The sequence below is a fragment of the Peromyscus eremicus genome, chromosome 19 (genome assembly GCF_949786415.1).
Source record: "Peromyscus eremicus chromosome 19, PerEre_H2_v1, whole genome shotgun sequence".
NCBI lineage: Eukaryota > Metazoa > Chordata > Mammalia > Rodentia > Cricetidae > Peromyscus > Peromyscus eremicus.
Genome location: NC_081435.1, coordinates 22,238,691 through 22,259,992, shown reverse-complemented (window position 1 = coordinate 22,259,992; position 21,302 = coordinate 22,238,691). Strand labels below are relative to the sequence as shown.

At 38.5% G+C, this 21,302-nt stretch overlaps 1 protein-coding gene across 4 annotated transcripts in view; it reads right to left on the bottom strand.

Moving 5' to 3' along the window:
• Window positions 1-21,302, bottom strand: part of Camk4 (calcium/calmodulin dependent protein kinase IV) — a 221,842-nt gene that overhangs the window by 22,278 nt on the left and 178,262 nt on the right. For all 4 annotated transcript variants that reach the window (XM_059245999.1, XM_059246000.1, XM_059246001.1 and 1 more), the window contains 2 exons: window positions 12,113-12,203; window positions 10,083-10,157 (listed from right to left, as the gene is read on the bottom strand). In XM_059245999.1, the coding sequence (XP_059101982.1) occupies window positions 10,083-10,157; window positions 12,113-12,203 (166 nt within the window). The remainder of the gene's footprint in view (window positions 1-10,082; window positions 10,158-12,112; window positions 12,204-21,302) is intronic.

The window sequence follows — 21,302 nt, the reverse complement described above, 5'->3', positions numbered from 1 at the left end:
GTCTTTTGTATCCTGAGCATCTGCTTTCTTTCCTACATCGCCCTGCATGGTGTGTGAGTTCATGCTCTCTAGCGCCCATGAGCATAATCATTTCTTCTCCCGAGCTCTCTCCTTGTTGTCTGGTAGCACCACTGAGTTATTATGTCATAAAACGATATCTCCATGTAAAGTCATGCTCTCTATTGCAGAATAAGGATTCTTTCCAGCCTTCACTTAGGCTTCATCCTTAATGCATTCTATATGTGGGCAATTTCTCCTCCATCTACTTCTTGGAAGAACACAGCCAAAACTAATGACTGTTTATATGTGGTCAGTGGCGATGGTTGGAATTAAGAGAAACCCTGAAAGTATGTTTTAGATGATTTCTGATTGGTCTCATTAAAAAAAAAAAAACAAAAAAGAAAACAGACGATTTTGTAATTATTGACTTTTGTAATTGAATTGTTTTCTCAGTTCAAAGTCCTGCAGGTGGCTTCCGGTCTAGGTTTTCTGCTTCCTGTGCCCTGGTGTCAATATGATCTCTATTTTTTTCTTAGTTTCCCGGGCTACTGTACATAGTTAGATATTGCCATCTCCACTCTAAAGCAATATTATAGTGTTCTTCCTTTGGGTCAAGAAATTGTCTAAGTAAATATACATTTGTACACAATTAGAACCTTGTTTTTGAATATAAATATATTGACCTTATTCACGTTGAAAAATATTGCAAACCTGCTCAGCCTACATGATAGTGATTCCATACATTTTTTTTTCAGCACTTCTGAGTCCATAAAGCACCATTTTCCCTCTGAGTTCCCAAAATAGTCTCCCGAGGTAAGCAGCCTCCTTGCTACATTCATCTCTTTCCATTACAGCAAATGACTCCTTTCCTGGGGAGCTGCTGTTGTAGCCGAGTGGGAGGCTTAATCACTTTTGACCACTCAGCTCCCTCTTTCTTTTACACATACTCTAGGGCAATGTGCATGTCTGTAATAATAATAAACAATAATAACAATAGCAAATAGGTCACCATTCTAAGATGACAGTATCTATTAATGAGCCTGTATATGTCAAGGACAATGCACTAAATAGTATTTTTGCAATGATATCTAAACTGATTTAAGAGTAGGTCAACTATTTTAATCAAGGAGAAGCTATTTATAGCTCTGGCATTAAAAGGCAGGAAATAGTATTTACAATAGCTTTCTGACTTGGTTGTTTTCTAAATTCTTTCCCTTCATATTCATTTGTTATGTGTCAGATATTTATAAAATACAGCCTTGACTCCAAAATACTATACTCTTTCAAAGCCTTTGCTGATTCACCATTCCTGACCAATATTTCTGAATTCCTTAGCCTGGCATACAGATCCTTTTAAAGCACTTTTTATTTTTAATTACATTTATGTGTGTACATAGCAGAGAGGTTTATTCATGTGAGGGCTTGCAGATTCATTTCTAATACATGCATCCTACTTTTCCAAATACATCTGTACCTATATTTATGAGAGAAATAATAGAAGCTATTATCAAGAATAGTCACAGACTGTTCAGGTTGTACATAAGCAGGGCACAACAGCTGGTCGTCAAGGGTACCAACAGCCTCACCTTTAAATGGTTAATTGACAAACCTGTGTGGGTAGAACACTGTGTGGCCTTTGACATAGAAAAATTACAGGCACTAGAACAGCTGGTACAGGAGCAGCTAAATGCTCAACATATTGAAGAATCGACCAGTCCTTGGAATTCTCCTATATTTATCATTAAAAAGAAATCTGGAAGCCAGGCAGTGTTGGCACTTGCCTTTCATCCCAGCACTCAGGAGGCAGAGCCAGGCAGATCACTGTGCATTTGAGGCCAGCCTGGTCTACAGAGCGAGGTCCAGGACAGGCACCAAAACTACACAGAGAAACCTTGTCTCAAAAATAAAAAGAAAAAAGAAATTTGGAAAATGGAGAATGGTAACAGATCTAAGAGCTATTAATAAGGTGATTCAGCCAATGGGCTCTCTACAGCCTGGAATTCCCTTGCCTTCTTTATTACCTAAAGGATGGTCTATTATAGCGACTGATTTAAAAGACTGCTTTTTTTTTTTTTAACTATACCTTTACAAAAACAGGATAGAGAAAACTTTGCCTTCACAGTGCCTACTTATAATAATTATCATCCTGTTAAAAATTATCAGTGGAATGTTGTTCTATAAGCGCTGTTAAACAGCCCCACCTTGTGCCAATATTTGTACAACAGCCATTAGAAATAATTCATAAACAGTTCCCTCAACCTATAATTTACCATTATATGGATGATATCTTACTAACTGACTCAGATGCAGATACCTTAGGAAAAAAATGTTTGAAGAAGTAAAGAAAATTTTGCCTTGTTGGGGATTACAAATTGCTCCTAAAAAAATAGAAAGAGGAGATTCTATTAACTACCTAGGATATAAGACAGGTTTACAAAAAGTTCAACCACAGAAAGTACAAATCAGGAGAGATTAATTTTTGAACTCTTAATGATTTCAAAAATTGCTGGGAGTTTTTAACTAGATACAGCCACAATTGGATTGACAACTCAAGAGCTAAGTAGTTTATTTCGAACCTTACAAGGTGACAAGGACTTAAATAGTCCCAGAAAATTATCATCTAAGGCTGAGAGAGAATTGGCTTTGATAGAAGAGAAATTACAGGATGCACCTGTGGATACCTTGAATCCAGAGCTTGATTGTATCCTGGTCATACTTCCTTCTATGCATTCTCCTACTGGAATTCTTATGCAGGGAAAAGATAATATCTTAGAATGGATATTTTTGCCACACAGAGTAAAAAAATTAAAGACCTATGTAGAAAAGTTCTCTGAATTGATTCTGAAAGGAAAAATGAGATGTTGTCAATTAACAGGAATTGACCCAGCAGAAATTGTGGTACCTTTTACTAATGCTGAAATGGCCTCATTATGGGCAGAAAATGAACATTGGCAAAAAGCTTACAATATTTTTTGGGAGAGATTAGCAACAAATGTCCCCAAAGCAAGAGACTTCAGTTATAAACAAAACTAATTGGATCCTTCCTCACATTGTATGGGGAACACCAATTCCTGGCACTCCTACATTCTATACTGATGCAAACAAATCAAGAAAGGCAGGTTATAAATCAGTACATTTAAGTAAAGTAGCTCAAAGCCCTTATGAGTCAGTTAAAAAATCAGAATTATATGCTATTTTCATGGTATTATTAGATTTTTTTTCAGAACCTTTGCATATGGCTACTGACTCCCAATATGCAGAAAGAGTTGTTTTACATATAGAAACTGCTGAACTTATACCAGATGATTCAGAATTAACTTTGTTATTTATTCAATTACAAGAAATAATCAGAAATAGAAGTCATCCCTTATATATAACACATATCAGATCCCATTCAGGCCTGCCAGGCCCTCTAGCACAAGGTAATGATGAACCTGATCAGCTATTGGTAGGAAATATGCTAAAACCTTCAGAATTTCATAAAAAAAACCCACCATGTTAATAGCAAAGGTCTGAAGAAATATTTTTTTCTATCACTTGGCAACAAGCCAAGGAAATGTCTTACTTGTTCTTTGTATAATCAAACTCTGTTACCTGCAGAAAGTAACACAAAAGGTACTCAAAGAAATGAAGTTTGGCAGATGGATGTGTTTCATTTTGCTGAGTTTGTCAAATTAAAATATGTGGTCCATATCATAGATATTTATTAAGGATTTCAATGGGCAACTGCTTTGAGTTCTAAAGAGGCTGATTCTTTAATTACACATTTATTTATTTATGCTTACCATGGGGATACCTGTACAAATTAAGAGTGGCAATGCTCCAGCATATGTCTCTAGTAAAATGAAATAGTTTTTTGCATATTACAATATAAAGCATATTACAGGTATACCACACAATCCTACAGGGTAAGCAGTTATAGAAAGATCTAATCACACTTTAAAAGATATGCTTAATAAAAAGAAAGGGGTAATAAAGACCCCTAGAGATAGATTACACAATGCTTTATTAACTTTAATTTTTTTTAAAAAATTCTAATGAGAAAGGAACCACAGCTGTGGAGAGATATTGGATAGTAGGAAAAAAACTGCTGAATTAAATCAGCCTATATACTCTAAAAATGTGTTGATCTCAGAATGAAAACCAGGCTATTTGTTACATTGGGAAAGATGTTTTGCTTTTGTTTCCACAGAAGAAAAGCTATGGATACCATCAAGATTGATAAAGATTAGATTTGAATGGGCGAGATCTCTTGATTAGGAGAGGTGATAGTTCATCAAACCACATGGCCATTCCATTTAAATTAACTTATAAGATTAACAAATGTCTTTCATTTGATCAGACAACCTGCCAAAAGGGGAAACCCTCCAAAGTTAGGGTTGGGGCAGGGTTTTGTTTTTGTCTTTCCAGGAGAATAAAAGCATCCAGCTAAAGAATCTGAAGACCACTAGACAAATGAGACATCTGAAGAAAAAGGACAAATCATCCAGAGAAAACATCCCAAGAAAAAGAGTAAATTGGCTTAATGGTATAACACATTTCTAACATGAAAAAATTCCATAAATCTCCTCAAATGTTTGTTTCTGCGTTTCTCTACAAACATATAGTCTTTTTATAGTCCTGACTCAATTAAAATTTAAAGCTGGCTTTGGAGTTGGAGCATGGCTCTCTCCTAATCCCAATCATGCTTGTTGAAAGAAAATCCAAAGTCTCTGTCTCAAGTCAGAAGAGTCACATGGTATGAGACAGAAGGAGACCAAAATTAAAGGACTACTCTGTTGTCACTAATATCAAAATCCCTTGGATTTATTTTGACTCTTTTAAAACTTTTCTTAAGGTATAAATATTATCTCAAATTTATAAGATTTATATATATATGATATATATATATATGATATATATATATATATATATATATATATATATATATATACACTTTCTGCTGTGATATTAGTGGTCATATAGAACATTAGCTAATTCTAGATTTAGGCTTCATCTAGATTCTTGTATGTGATTTCAGGCTTGAATCTGAAGTAGGTGATTAGGAATTAAGCTTGTGTATCCTGGGTATATTTAATAGAGTGTGGTCCTGTAACACCTCCAAAATCTGCTGCATATGACATTTAAAATGTTTAAGTTTTCTGCAGTTACTAAAATCATTCCTAATAGCCACCCATGAAATCTCCAAAAGGATGATGGGGCCCCACAACAATGATTCCACCTGAATTGTGGTAATGCCACTAAGCTGACAAACACCAAAGATCAGCTTTGGACTACATACTGCTTAGGACAATTTCAAGGCGGTTAGCTAAGATGGTCCAGCTTAATGCACTACTCCAGCCAGGACTTCAGATAAGCCCCACATTCCCATCACACCAAGCCTGAACAACAGCTAGCTCTCCCAGGACTTGATCTTTATCTCAGTTTTCTTCTGGGTCCCCTAAAGATGCTGTCACCCCCAGACAACAAGAAGTAATTTTAAGATAACAATGTCCACATTCCCAAGAGGTGAGGTAGATGGTTTTTGGTCATTTGGTGGATGTTTGTCATGATTTAGGGGGTTTGGTTATAAGTTGTTATTGGTCATGGTCAGGGAGGAAACAAACAGAGATTAGATTCAGGAATCTCAGTCTAAAAATGAAAAGGGGGGATATAAGACTATTAGGATAAAAGGTATACTATTGACTAAAAAGGCTACTAGTCTCAAATATTTTACATTGGTATAGATTTGTTATATTGACAAAAATTTAAGGTCATTTTTGTTATACTATATATATATGTTTCTACTCTTGTTTAAGATATTTTTGAATATTGATAAAAATTTAAGGTTATTTTTGTTACACTATATATATATGTTCCTACTCTTGTTTAAGATATTTTTGAATATTGATAAAAATTTAAGGTTATTTTTGTTATACAGTATATATGGTTCTACTCTTGCTTAAGATATTTTGTATATTGTTACAAATTTAAGATTATTTTTGTTATACTGTCTTATATGCCTCTATTTCTTGTTTAAGGTATTGTACCAATGCAGTTCATTTAAAAATGTAAAGTTTTAGTCCCTGAAAACTATTTAGGATAATAATAATAAAAAAAGACATGTAGTAGTTAGTTATTTATAACAATCAAACTTATAGTCATGTTAGGTACGTTTTCAAAGTCAAACAGAGATATATTTTAAATAGATAGGTGGTCTTCAAACAATCCAAAGACCTTCTGAATGTAGCATTTAAAATGTTTTAATAACATAAGGATTTTCATGACAGTTAAACACATATGCTCCTGGCAGCACCAACTTACTTAAATAAGAATGATGGGCATTAAAGAACTTCCATATGAGGTTTGCCTTCAATGTGGCAAAGCCAGCCATTTGGACAAGAAATTGCCCTTGCATCAACTGCTGACAGTATGCTGTCCAAATTGGACAAGCAGGATACAAAAGAGGACAACTGTCGGACATTGCCAAGACAAAGTAGGACAGTCCTTCAAAGTTTCCTGCTTCACAAAAAAATCTGTCATATATTCCAGGCCTGTAGCCAAAGACAGATGCCCCAACATTGCAGAAGAACCTTGGGGTGACTGTCCAGACAGCCAGATGTCTCTGTCATTTCTATGGTTTGGAAGTTGTTTGCTCTGCACTTCCTGTTTATTCAGGTAATAGTATATCCCTCTTGGGTCTCTCTGACAGTGTTGAAGACTAGATAGTTATAGTTAATTTCCTTAGTTATGATGAAAAGTAAATTAGGTACAAAACTTTGGACTCATCAAGAAAGGATAGATAATGGAGTGTTTTCTCTGAATTTGCCAAAGACAAATGGACTGGACAATGTGAATGTAATTGTTTTTTGGTCTTCTCCCCATCCTGTTGTACAGAACACAGAAATGATAACAGATTTCAAGCAGCCAACTTGGACTGTGGGACAAGGTCTGAGTCCCTGACACTGAGATCAGCAGCACTCACACAGCCACAGACAGCTGTGCAAGTCCTTGGGATTGCTTATCTTTAGACTCTGAACATGAGAATACCATCCTCTACCTTGTCTAAGCCATAACTAACTGCTTTTTTTAAAAAAAAGGATTTTGTGTGAGCTTTCTACATGAGCACTGCATCTACATCACTTCCCTCCTACCCCCTTTCTCCCTCCATCCCACACCATTTCCCACTTCCCCTCACAAGTTCATTATCTCTTTAATAATTATTGAGAACATGTGCATAAAAGCTACCGAGTCCATTTAGCATTGCTTATATATACACAGGTCCATTTAGCACTGCTTATATATACACTTGGGATGGGACCATACACGGGATGTCATCCTTAGAAGAAAATTATTCTCCCACTCTCAGCAGCCATTGAACATCTGAAGTCCCTCATATAGGAGTGAGACCATGTAAAATTTCCCTGTCCACAGTGGCATGACAACTGTGTTGTCATTATGCCACTCTTACTCAGACAACCATATTGTTGAGACTTCACAGGTCCATTTCCTGCCAAGCAGAAGGTGTCCTGTGCCTTTGGATGCTAAGCCACAGTTTTGTTAAGTTTTCTGAACTTACTATGAACCAGCATGCTACTCAACTTCAGAAGCCATATGATCTAGAACAAGAATACTTGGCAGCAGGGCGGTGGTGGCTCACGCCTGTAATCCCAGCACTCGGGAGGCAGAGGCAGGCGTATCTCTGTGAGTTCGAGGCTAGCCTGGTCTACAGAGATAGTCCAGGACAGGCTCCAAAGGTACAGAGAAACCCTGTCTCAAAAAAAAAAAAAAAAAAAAAAAGAATACTTGGCACAATATAAACGTTTAATGGTAAGATAAGCACCTAATTCTGTGCTATGTATTTATGAAAAATAAAATTGTAAGGAAATATTTTTTAAAATCCACCAGGAAAACCACCTCATTAAAAGCAAAATTATAATATGTGTATATGAACAAGGAGACAGAGAAGGGATATCCAGGTGCTACTAATTCTGACCATGTGTATTTTGACTTTTGCTTCCTACAGTAACAAGGTGGTATGTCTGAGGTTTCATACAGATACACTACGTGTGGTGGTGCTCACCTGGAATATCTGGGAGGCTGAGACAGGAGATTTAGCTTAAGTTTGAGGCTAGCCTGGACAACACAGTGAGCTGGAGGCCAGCCTACTCTACAGAGCAAGACCTTATCTCAAAACAAAAACAAAAAAAAAAACTGAACATGCAAGCCAAGTCACTGTATAATAAAAGAAATAATATATGGACTTATCTGCATTGATTTTTAAAGGGGACATCCACTACCTTGGCTTTGAATTCTTAGGTTTGAGCCACTAACAATGAAATGTGGGCTCTTGGGGAAAGATACTTGAACTTTTCGGTCCTTAGTAAAATCTGAATGTTAATTAATGTGAGAGTTATCCAGAACTAAAATTCTGGGCACTTCAACATACATTTGCTTCAAAGAATACTTTGCTATACTTTTCCAACCTCATCTCTGTGTATTAAAAAGTATTCAAATGAGTCCATTAGGTCATTTTCTGTTTGGTTCTAAGAAAGAAGGCTGTCTATAAATACAGATGCCATAGAGGGAAACGTCCAGTAACTCCACACACTTCCTCCTTTGTGTTTCCATGCTGGCTTTTGCACATATCTACAGGATATGGGCACAGCGTTCCTGGGCACTATGACATATGGGTCTATGAGCCTGCTCCTCTAGGGCCTGTTAGGTTCTCCAGTAGAGTGACTACAGGATACCCTGTTCCTGTGTGAGGCAGTGACCTGCGTATACAGCAGGAAATTAATAAGTGTTTGCTGAAGAGATGTGTAAAAGGAGTACTATGTGAAGAGATTCTGATGCCAGGAGGAGATGGTGACGCATCTTTCAAGTGATGACTTCAAGTTTTATTTCTTTTTGCCTAGAGTCAACTTTTTAGTTGATTTGTTGAGTATTTGTTGACCTCCAACTTTAGAAACACATGGTAATGCCTGTAAGCTGTTTTATTTCTGGTTTGATTATTGCTATCTTAATTTAGTTATAAAAAGGACAGGGTGGTTCATGCTAGTATGGATCAAAAGCTTTTTATCTATCTGTGAACTGAGGACTCTACACAGGGTGTCTTCTACTCATCCTGGGCCATGAGCCAAGAGGAGGGAGGGGCATTAGAAGGGAGGGGCAAGTGGAGGGGGGGGGCATTAGCACTGTCCACTTCAAGGGTGGCTGGAAGACTTCCTTGGGAAGCCCAGCTAGACAGTTCCATGGATAACCTAATTAATGTACGCCATATAGCTTCAAATAGGGGTTTTCTTATAATTGTCTTTTTCAGTTCCAGTTCCCTTCAAGAAATATTGTATCATGCCAAGGTCAGGGTCAGCATCTCTCTCCAAGCTCTGGCCACTCTCAGGAGGAAGACATCACTCAGCCTGACTGCTCAGATCCACAGCTGGAATCTACATAAGCCTTTTCCCTAGCTCTGTTGTGCCCCTTCTATAGACCGTGAAACTGCTATGGGGGATACAGAGACGAACTGTGGTGGATAGTTTTTCTCAGTTTGGGGGAAGACTGGAAATAAATCTATTTTTCCATTTTATATATTTTATGTCTATTTCTCTCGATAGGGCTGAATGGCCAGACCCACAGCCAGGCTATTTTGCCTGTGTGCTCTGGTTACAAAAGCAGATGCCCCGTTCTCATTATCTTGTATGCCATTTAAATTAATGCAGCCACCCTCCTTCCACCCTCCTAAGGAAAAGCAAAGAAAGTCAGGAAGGGCCAGCAGCTTTAATTGCAACCAAACGCCCTACTGTTCCCCGCTCTGCTCCCCACTGGCTGTCTTTCCCGCAAGTAAGTCTCCTAGAGTGGCTGTGACCCAACAGGTACTCTGACACAGGTGTCCTACATCCCACATTACTGAGTCCTACAGGAAAGACAAAAGGTGACCCCAGTATCATTTCTATACACCTTAGTCATGCCTTGACCAAGGCCAAGCCATTTAATGACCACATTAAAACATAAATACAGAGAGACCTTGGGAGTTAAAGTAAAATCAGGTCATTAGGTAAAAATAGATTTCAATAAAGGTAAAATGTCAGCATTAAAGAGCATACCGCAGTACCCTGGGGTTCCACATACTGTCTTCATGAGCACTTGGTGTTCCACAATTTTAGAAAGTCCAAAATCAGCTAGAAAAACAAGAGAAGAACTGAGTGTGCCAAGATGTTTTGCAGCTTTTATAAGCACTTCTGTTTTTCAAAAACAAAACTATGTATTTGTTTACTTCTGATCTGATGGTGGGTGGATGTGGGTGGAAGCAAGTCACTTTTCTGAAACTAAAAAATAATAATTCAATCATTTCTTTAACTTGGAAAAACATGACTCATAAATACAAATAATTTATAATGCTTGATTTTTCTTTAAATCTCAAAAACATTAACATTTTCTTAAGAATTGTAACTGCGATGTTTCTAATAAGAATTCCCACTAACTCCCAGAGAGCGTGTAGGCTTAGCGATATAATTCAGAATCTTTAATTCATCGGCGGAATAAAATACAGATTTTTCATAGATGACATGGAAATAAACAGAAATGTCAAAAGCTTGTTCTGATTGAAAATAAATAACATCAGTTCCCAATGTCTGTCAGATAATAATTTATGCTCATAGAATGAGTAAAGGCTTTTTGGGGCAGCCCAAATTCTTCCTATTTATTCCTCTGTATATTACCTAAGTAAAATATTATCCAAGTTGCTACAACTGACCTATGGCTGAGTGACTTCTCTTTCAAGCATGTCAGAAAGCTGCTCCAGACCAATCTTCAAGGGAGGCAGGTGCAGAACAGATACCATTTTAGACTTCAAAGATACACCCACATTTCCACGAGGTGCCTGACCGCATCACTGAGCACAACAGGCAGCCTTCAGAAAGAAAGGCTTTCCTGCCCAAATTAGTATCTGTCCATCCATCTAAAGAGATCTCTTTAAGGATCAAATCTTCGAAAGTGACGTCAAAGGAAATGGAAACTCCCTGCTGTCCACTGTCTTTCAGGAGTGATTAATGGAGTGAGCTGGCTACCCAGCAGGGTTTTGGTGCTGCTTCTTTGGCTTCTTGCTCTCATGGTGCATACTCTGCTGCCTGAGCTCCTCCCCAGTAGAACAACTTAACTTTCAGAGGTGTTAACACTTGTAAATGCAGTGAACACATCAGCCTAGCTCTGAAAGAAAGCCCAGGAAGTCTAACAACCTGCAGCGGCTTTTATACAGATTCTGCCCAGGAGACTTCATCTCTTAACAACTCACAGCTGTCTTTGGAAATGAAAATTTGCTTTATCAAGGATATGAGATATAAAATGTATTTTCTCCTAATGGGCTGATTTCAATGGATAGATGAGAATTGCCCAAAGTCCATCTTTATAGTTTTTCTGAATATGGGGTGGATTTCTAGAGTCAATGGTTTGAGAAAGTCTTGTCGTGTGAATCATATGTTGGTCTACATATTAGCATTTTGAAGGTTCTATGAAGCAATGCAGAAGTAAAAATATTATGTCATTTGGCATTTTCTAACTTATTTGACCAATCACAGACCCTATGTAGAACTATGTTCTCCACAAACACACATACACAAAAGGGAATTTTTCATCGATTAGGCAACAGCATTCTGTAGAGAACAATTTGGAAATATGATCTTTGAGTTTTCTCTGCTAATATAAACAAGAGATTCAGAGTCAACATTCACTGATTTATACCAAGTACTTTTGTATTAAAGTGCTTCATCATATAAGATTAAGCTCCAAACAATTTGTCAATTCAAAGCTAAGAAACAAAACACAGATCACCTTTTCACTATAAATTTATTTACAAAACCCAAGGTTATCTTTTGAGGTCCTCATCATCACTAAACACCGAAACTGGGACTCATTTGAGTGTCCATCAATGGCCCAGGGAATTCTAGAACACAGCATCAGATGAACAGTCCAGAAAAGGGCATAAACTAGCAAACAATGCATTATTACTCACAGATGCCAAGTGTTTGAGGAAACTGGGCAGAGACAATCCTGGATAGAACAAAATTTAAAATTCCACAGAACAAACGTCTTCTGCTCTGGGAAAATGGGTCATGAACGATTAGGAAAACCTTCTTACCGATTTTGAGAGGTGCATCTGGGGCTGGAGTTGCATAGAGAAGATTCTCTGGTTTGAGATCACGATGGACGATCCCATTTTCATGCAGGTACTACACAGGGAAAATAATGAAGTAACAGTTGTGTAATTTTATTTATGGTTCTGATGTCTCTATCTGATGTTCTCAGATCTACCATAATCTTATGGCTCAACAGCATACATCAGGATTTTTAAAATACATATCATAAAGGAAACTATGCTTCAAGTATACAGATGGATGAAAAGCTTACGTGTGTGGGGGGTGTGTGTGTGCATTAGTGGCAGAGTGCCTTCCTAGTATGAGGGAGGCCCTCGGTGAACTCAGAGACTGAGCCTCTCACGTTTCATCTGTCTCTATCAAATTCATAACTAAGTTCTGCCTATTTTAATTCCAAAATATTTCCCATGTGGTCCAGTTTCTTCATGTCATTACTCCAATTTATTCCCTTCAAACTATTCTCCAACAAAGCACAAGGGAGCTGTCATTTATTCTCCTTGGCAATGGGGTGCTGGTAGAGAGGAGAGTTCTGGATGCTGCTGGCTGGGGAAATCTGGGGTGTCCAGCTAAGTGGTCAACAAAAGAAGAGGCAATAAAGAACACTCGAACTCTAATTCTCACTCTGGCTGTGGAATGAGTCTCCTGGCTTACCAGAGTGGGTGAGCATGGGTAGGCAGGGAAGCATTCTCTTTCCAATATGCTCAAACACATATGCGTGCCATAACATTTTAGTGAATGTATGTCTAAAAATATGTTCTATGACAATGGTTTCATCTACACCATTTTCCCCCTAAATTCAACTCAAAATCTAAAAACATTGGCTTAGTTAAAATTTAACGAAACACTTATTTCTTTTGACAGCAATCATTAAATGGATCATTATCACTTTAAATAACTATCGTACAAGAAAGCAATGGTAAACAGGCCCAGTTTTAAAGACACAAATCTTATGTCGACAGAATATAAGCCTATAAACAAATATAAGCCTATAAAGAAAAATGAAGTGGCGCATATATATATATATATATATATATATATATATATATATATATATATATATCATCAACAAATGAACAGCATATAAAACTCATTTGTTTGCAGGATTAGAGCAAGTGCATGCAGTGAGGCAGCTTCCCTAGGGGATGTTGAGGATGTTTAAAAGGGATGCACATGTGATCAATACATTTTCTCATTTTTCACTGTGTGATGCCAGGTTTGAGAAAAGAGGAGATTCCAGGCTAGAGGCTATAGAAATCTTTGGGTAATGAGATGTTGTATTAAAAAATTATGCATAGTGTGGGTCAAGGCGCAAAAATACAGTCCGCAGTTACAAAGCAATAAACAGCAAGCAAGTTTTAGTACGAGAAACACAGTATTCAAAGTGGGCACAGAGGAAATGTCTGTATAGTCTTGGGACCCGAGAGGCACACGGCAGGGCTGGGGATGGGAGAAAACACCCCAATCTCAGGGGACAGGCAGCTTCTGCTCAAAGGCGGAGGAAGGGTATTGAAGACAAGGGTGTCTGACACAATAGGACGTGCTTTCTATGCTGAAAAGGATGAGGCTGGGGAATGGCACAATGGGTAGGTCAAGAGTGTGCTACACAAGTGTGAGGAGCTGAGTTAGGATCCTCAGAAGTCACACAAAGCTTGGCACCGTAGATGTCCATAATCCCATCCCTCCTCTGGCAAGATGAGAGGTAGAGATGAGAGAATTCTGGGAAGTCCGGCCAGCTAGCCTGGAGCAGGCAAACGGAACAAGAGACCTCTCAAGCAAAGTCAATGATGGGGCTGAGATCTGAGATTGTCCTTTGACCTCCAAACACATAATGCAAGAATACACACGTGCATTCACAGCACACACACAAGAAAAAAGACAAAGAAAAAGGAAAAGAAAAAGGACAAAGAAAAAGGACAAAGAAAAAGAAAAAGAAAAAGGGGTTGACATTGGGATACATCAGAGTTAAAAAAACTATTGGACTACAAATGAAAGGTAAATCACATAGGAAAAGAAGTGGAAATGTGTACACTTCCCTTCAAAACCCTTTTTATTCACAGATACACAAACAATTCCTAGATTATTAAGTATGCATTAAAGTAGAACGTAGAATTTAAAAAGAAACTGATAGATCCCCTAAATATACCTTATCACATATCTCTTAAGAATGCAGCCATCAACAGCTCAAGTTCTCCTTTAAAGATCCAAAGATAATACTGCTACTCTGCCTTCAGGGGGTGTCTAGACGTGTAATTAAACTCTCTCTATGGTCCTAACAAAAACTGTGTCATTGTGTAATGAAAGCTACTACATGGCAATTTGGTTTAATTACAGCTCTGCTGTGTTCGATGGGCTGTGTGTGGTTAATTGATAATGTCTCAGGAGTTGGTAGGAGGAAGTTTGAGTCTCTTTAAAAACCTAACAGGACACAGAAGAACCAGTCATTAAAGAGGGAAAACGGTGTTCTGGCTAGAGTTTTCCTACAGGGGATGAAAACTGAACTGCATGGAGTTGTTCTTTTCTGTTCTTCAGGAAACTTAGAATTAATACACCTAAGTTTAAGTAAGACTATCAGAGTGTGTATTCCATTTGTGTGTCCTATCTGCTGTGGACACCGGCCACTTGCATTGTCTTTATCTTGACTGCTCTATATGGCTTCAAAACTGTCTGCAGAGGAGAAGCATCTCCCATGACCAGGGCAATAGAACTTGTAGTGTCACCTGACCAGGGCCTATTTTATTGTCTTCCTTGGTCCCTCCCACACCCCAAGTCTGGGATGGCTGTCATCTTCCCTAGGTCAGAGTCATCCTTTTGTGCTCCCCTTACTAGCCTTGAGCAATTTGACCCACAGACGTTCATTTCACCCATTTGTTATTTTCACTTACATTGTCATTGCTTAGTAACAACCTTCATAGTCTCTCCTGGCACACCTCACTGCCAGTTAGCCTCCCCAGTAAAGTCATATTTCTATATTCCTAAACCACAGAGAAGCTCAAAGCAAGGCTTGAGCTAAAAACAAAATGAGACTTCCAGCTGAAATCTCACGCCTACAAACTGAAGCCTGATTTCTCCAGAATAAAAATGTTGAGTTCTTTAAAGTGAACCCCTAATTTGTGTCTGCATCTTTTTCTGAGATAACTGTTAATATGCACAAGCCAGATAGTGGGATTATTCCTATGTCACATTCCTATGTAGTTTCCCCAAAATATAAAGGTTCTGGAAATTGGGCTGAGGGGGCATATGGGTAAAAGCTTGTGCTATGCAAGTGTGAGGACCTTTATGTGTGCCCTAAGAAGCTGTGTCTGTCACCCCACTGCTCTTGTGATAAAACAGGACATGGAAACAGGAGGTTTTCTGGAATCCTTGAAAGCCAGCAGGATTTCATATGCAGCGGTTTTTTCATTAACTATCATTATATACATATATGTGTATGTATATGGTATATAGACATATACCTTCCTAAATATAACCTGTTCAGTCTGTATAATGTTACTTGTAAGTATGTTTTCAGGTCTGGTCATTTGGTATTGGATAACTAATTGGTACGCTCTTCCCTAGGGAAGAATAATTCTCCTGCTCCCAGCATTCCTCGGTATCCTGTAGTTCTTTGTGGAGGGTTGAGGCCTCGTGGTCTTTCCCATATCCTCTTTAGCATGTGTGTTCAGCTCGTGTTTAAAGTCGAGTTAGTGAGACTTACTGGGCTTCCGACATCACTAGGAGACACAATCTCACAACGAACTCCCTGATTCTCTCTCTGGCTCTTACAAGTCCCCCCCCACCCCCCGCCTTCTTTTGAAATGTTCCCTGAGCCTTGGTTGCAGGACTTGTATTGTAGATGGGTCCAGTGGGACCAGACTCCACAGCTCTGCATTTTGATTGGTTGTGGTTTTCTGTAATAGTCTCCATCTGTTGCAAAGAGAAGTTTCTTGGATGAGGGATGGGGATACACTTATCTGTGGGTATAAGGACAAATATTTAGAATATAGTTACAGAGTATGCTGGCTTAGTAATGCGATGACTAGAATAGTTTTGTTTTTGTTTTTGTTTTACTTTATTTTATGTGCATTGGTGTGAAGGTGTCAGACCAAATCTCTTGGAAGTGGAGTTACAGACAGTTCTGAGCTGCCATGTGGGTGCTGGGAACTGAACCCGGATCCTCTGGAAGAACAGCCAGTGCTCCTAACCCCTGAACCATCTCTCAGGCCCTGGAATAGTTTTCAATGGTATGCACTACATTTTTTTGTGACATATCTAACCAGTTTATAATTCTGCCAAGCATATTTTTCCATCTTGGAATTAAGAATTATATGAAATCTTTAATCTTCAGATGTTTTATTTCAGAATTCTCCGTGTGTCTTCTACAAACCTATTCAACATTCTCAGCTTTTTCTCTGCCCTCTCAATTATGTTGAATATAGTTGTAATAACTGTTTTTTTTTAAGATTTATTTATTATGTATACAGTATGTGTGACTACAGGCCAGAAGAGGGCACCAGATCTCTTTACAGATGGTTGTGAGCCACCATGTGGTTGCTGGGAATTGAACTCAGGACCTCTGGGAGAGCAGTCAGTGCTCCTAACCTCTGAGCCATCTCTCCTGCCCCATAATAACTGTTTTAATGTCCCTGTCTACTGTTTCCGCATCTGTGTCATGAGTCTGCTGACCGGTTTGACTTCCTGCTTCCTCATTTGCCCTGTGATTTTTGACTAAACGGTAGATATTTTGGAGCTTATCTGGTTGGGTACAAGCACAGATGTAAATATTTTTATAATTTCAAACTCTGTTCTGGATACAGTTTGAACCTTCTGAGATCTGAAGTCTGTTTTTAAGCTTTGTTATATCTGTGCACTGAGAGCACACACTCTTCCATTCCCAGTATTACCTGCATGCATGCTTCTATTCTGTGATTCTTTCCCCTCTGGCCTTGGACAGTTTCCTCACGGTTGTGGGCAGATCAGTGCTCAGCTGAAAAACTGAGAGTGGGAAGCACCTGGAGCTTTCCAGAGACCTAGCTTTCTTCTCTGTGCTCTGTAAATGTGAGTCTCCGTGGGCATCTGGACATGGACTTTTGTCTTCTCATAGTAGAAAGGCTGCTGGAATCTGCCTGGCTTCTCTGCTCATGCAGCCTTGAAATATTTCAGTCAGTTCCAGTCCTGACGTTTGTTCTCCTGATGCAGGAGTTGCTGTCTTGGTCTGACTGGGGTCTAATATCCAAGGACCATATTTCATGTCTGAAGTTTTGGTTTTTTTTTTTTTTCACAGAAAATGGTAAATTCCCCATTACTTCACCTTCTCAGATGCCGCCAATAGTAGTAAATAGTAGTTCCCTACAATTGGAATTATCTTACATATTTAAGATATTTTTAAACCTTTTTACTGATACACCCACAAATGCAGTTGATGCTATTTAAAAATGATATTGGAGTAGTCCCACATTTAGTTCAATATTAATTGACCTAGCACTTCATTGAATATTGATGAACAATTCCAGCAAATTCATTCATAAACTTCTAAGGTTTTTAACAGCAAAGTAAGAAGCCACTTTAACTTTATCCTTAGCCAGAAAATTCCTTCCATTTGTGAGCCGCTGGTAGTATTCGAGAACAAAGCGAATCCAAAGTTGTAGTGACGTGGAAGGATAAATTCTTAAGAAAGGATGTTAGTCATACCTGGCTTGCAGGAAACCTCCTTGACCAATCTTAAACATACTAAACAGCCGGATCAGTACTTTAAAAAGAACTATAGGCTAGATTTCATTCCAAGTAGAAAACATTTACCATTTTTATGTTCTACTACTTACATAATGATATTATTGATTGAAACAAAATAAACACTTCAAAGCACTCTAAGTAGATTAAACATGCAATAATTACTTAAACATATCACTAAAACAACCTTTTTAAAGCACTGATGTGAGGAATTAAGAGTGAAGGTTCTTAATTTCCATATACTAGTAGATATTAATAGGTCACCCAGTAATGAAAAGGAGACTGAGCCATAAATAAATGCTTGAGAAAATAAATCTTACCTAATTTAAACATCACATATGTGTGCATACATCAAAACAGTATCTGGTATACTATTAATATGAATAATTCATATGTTTTTATATGCCAGTTGAAAATTAAATTGCTTCAGTGTGATGCTTCCTGAGGTTTATAAGATAAACTTTGTATTTTACGACTGTTCAGAAACGGTTCATATTCTGTGATGGCCCCAAAGCCTCTTCTTTCTTTTTTTCTTCTTTCTTCTTATTTATTTTTTGTGACTTTCACATCATGCACCTCCATCCTATTCATTTTCCTGTCCGTTTGTATCCACCTTCTGCCCTTGCAACCTCCCCACCAAAATAAAATAAAAGAAAGAGAAAACAGAAAAATAAAAGAGAAGGAAAAAATCTATCTCGTTATGAAGCTGTAGTGTGACACAGTGAGTCTCACAGTAAACCCTTTTATCCATATATCTTTACTTGTAAGTTTTCATTGCAGAGAGTCACTGGTCTGGTTTGAGGCCTCTATCGATGTTGGGTCCTCCGCTTGGTTACCCTGCTCTTGCTCTCTGTTGTAGAAATCCTACAGCTTTGGGTCTGCAGGACTGGTCCCTCCAGAAGATCACAGATGAGGTAGATGTTGGGGTGGGCCCCCTCATAACCCTGGTTCTGGGCCTGGGTTGTAGGATTAGTCAGCCCATCAGCTCTCCCTTGTCCTCACCACCAGGGTGAGCTCTCTTGAATTGCCCTGGTGAGTTTACCTCTTGGAGGGATGAGGAAGAGACAGGGCTAGTTCTCCTGCTTTCACATCCACAGGGGCACATCTACACTTTCAGGGCCACCTACACCTTCAGGGCCACCTCTGCTGTGTTGCCCAGGCATAGTGTAGGGGCCACTCTCCTGAGTGATGCAGCTGATGAGGGCGAGGGGCAGGACCAACCCTCCCACTCTTAAGACCTCAGGGCCAGCTCTCTCACCTGCCTTGGGCATTGATGGGTAGGGGATGGGGCATCTCTCCCAGACCCACGCTGCCACATAACAGCTGAGTAATAGGGACAGCTCTCCCATGCTCACAACTTTGGGGCTGGTTCACCCACACCTCCACCAATGGGGTTGGCTCTACTGTGCTGCCCACGGGAGGTGATTGGCCTGCTTTCCCAAGTGTTGCAGCTGGTGGCAGGCAGGGGCAGCTCTCCTGCCCTTATGACCTCAGGGCCAGATAGCCAACCTGCCTCAGGCATGGATGGGGGGGGAAGCTGGCTCTTGTTTCTGGTAGAGAATAGTATCAAAAGATCTGTCAGGTTCAGTGGCCTTAAATTTAAAGGACATAAGGCAATTTTGTCAAAATGCGGAAGGCTTCAATACATGAATCTGAAGTTCGTTATAATTCTAAGGATCTTTGCCACATATGTAATTTAAAAACACTAAATGTCTCCATCAACCAGGGCATTAATTCCCATTAAATAAAGATTTAGCTTACAGTAATTTCAGACAGTTAGGTGCCTTAAGGCTAGGGCTTTTAAAACCTTCTTTGAAGGATTACTCTAGAGTCAGTTTAGATATTGAGAGATTATTTGGAGATGAAATCTCAACCCCGATTGCTTCTAAAACAGGTTAACACAAATAAAATGAGTGAAGCACATGATTAAATGTTTTTTTTAATAACTTTAATCTTGTACTATGTGACCAGCACGTTCTAAGAGATTTACTAAGCATATTAATCCTTCCAAGTTAACTCCTCTATTTTGTGTATTAAAAATAGCAACATTGTAACGTTCCATTACACCATTCCCAGTCGTGTTGGGGTCTACAGGGATCTATCTGGTCCTGGAGTCCCTGGTCTTAATCAGGGAACTTCGATGACTAAAGTTGTATTTTAAGTTTAAAGTACTGTGTTTAAGAGATCTATAAAACAAAAATGCCTCAAACCTATAAGCCACACTTGCCCAAGGACAGACAACTTCCTGGAATGCTGGGGGCCATTGTTCATGTAAGATGGGAGGAGGGGGGATCTGTGGATAGTATGTGGAGTGAGTAGAAAATTTCTTAATAAAGAAAAATAAGAGAAAAAAATAAAAGAATCCTGTATAATAAAGCAACCTCTGGAGGCATCATGATCCCCGAACTCAAGCTCTACTATAGAGCTATAGTAATAAAAACAGGTTGGTACTGGCATTAAAAACTGACATGTGGAACAATGGAATCGAATTGAAGACCCTGACATTAATCCACACACCTATGAACATATAATTTTCGACAAAGAAGCCAAAACTGTACAATGGAAAAAAGAAAGCATCTTCAATAAATGGTGCTGGCATAACTGGATGTCAATGTGTAGAAGACTGCAAATAGATCCATATCTGTTACCATGCACAAAACTTAAGTCAAAATGGATCAAAGACCTCAACATAAATCCAGCTACTCTGAACCTGCTAGAAGAGAAAGTAGGAAGTAGTCTGGAACAAATTGGCACAGGAGACCACTTCCTAAATATAACACCAGTAGTACAGACACTGAGAGCAACAATTAATAAATGGGACCTCCTGAAACTGAGAAGCTTTTGTAGAGCAAAGGACATGGTCAATAAGACCAAATGACAGCCTACAGAATGGGAAAAGATCTTCACCAATCCCACATCTGACAGAGGCTAATCTCCAAAATACATAAAGAACTCAAAAAGCTAGACAAATCTTGTATTCTTTATGAGGTGAAGTAATTTAAAATTATTTTCACAGCAAAGCTATTAGAAAATTCATTTGTAAAGGATAACTACATTGCTATTATCATTCTTAAGGTCTTTTTCCTCAATTTTTAGCAAATAAAAAATACTTTAACACAGCTCTTCTCATGAACATTTACTCCATATAATTTTAATTTTCCGATGGGCACACACAGGTTGCAGTATTACTTAATAACATTGCTTAGGTGAAATCTCAAAGTCAGTCCTCGAACACCTGTGGCATCCATTGAGATCAATAATATAAATAAAAAGGCTAACTAGATCTTTTAAAAGAAAAAGTAGAGTACCATTGGGAAAATCATTTGTCACAGAGTTTCATATATTTTATGCACAACTGTAAAATATCTGAGTAATTTCTGCGATTAAAAGATAACCTCATAACTGCAATCCTTTAGAATTTAATGAAGATGTTACAATAAATTTTTCTAAAGGGATAACACAGTAGGA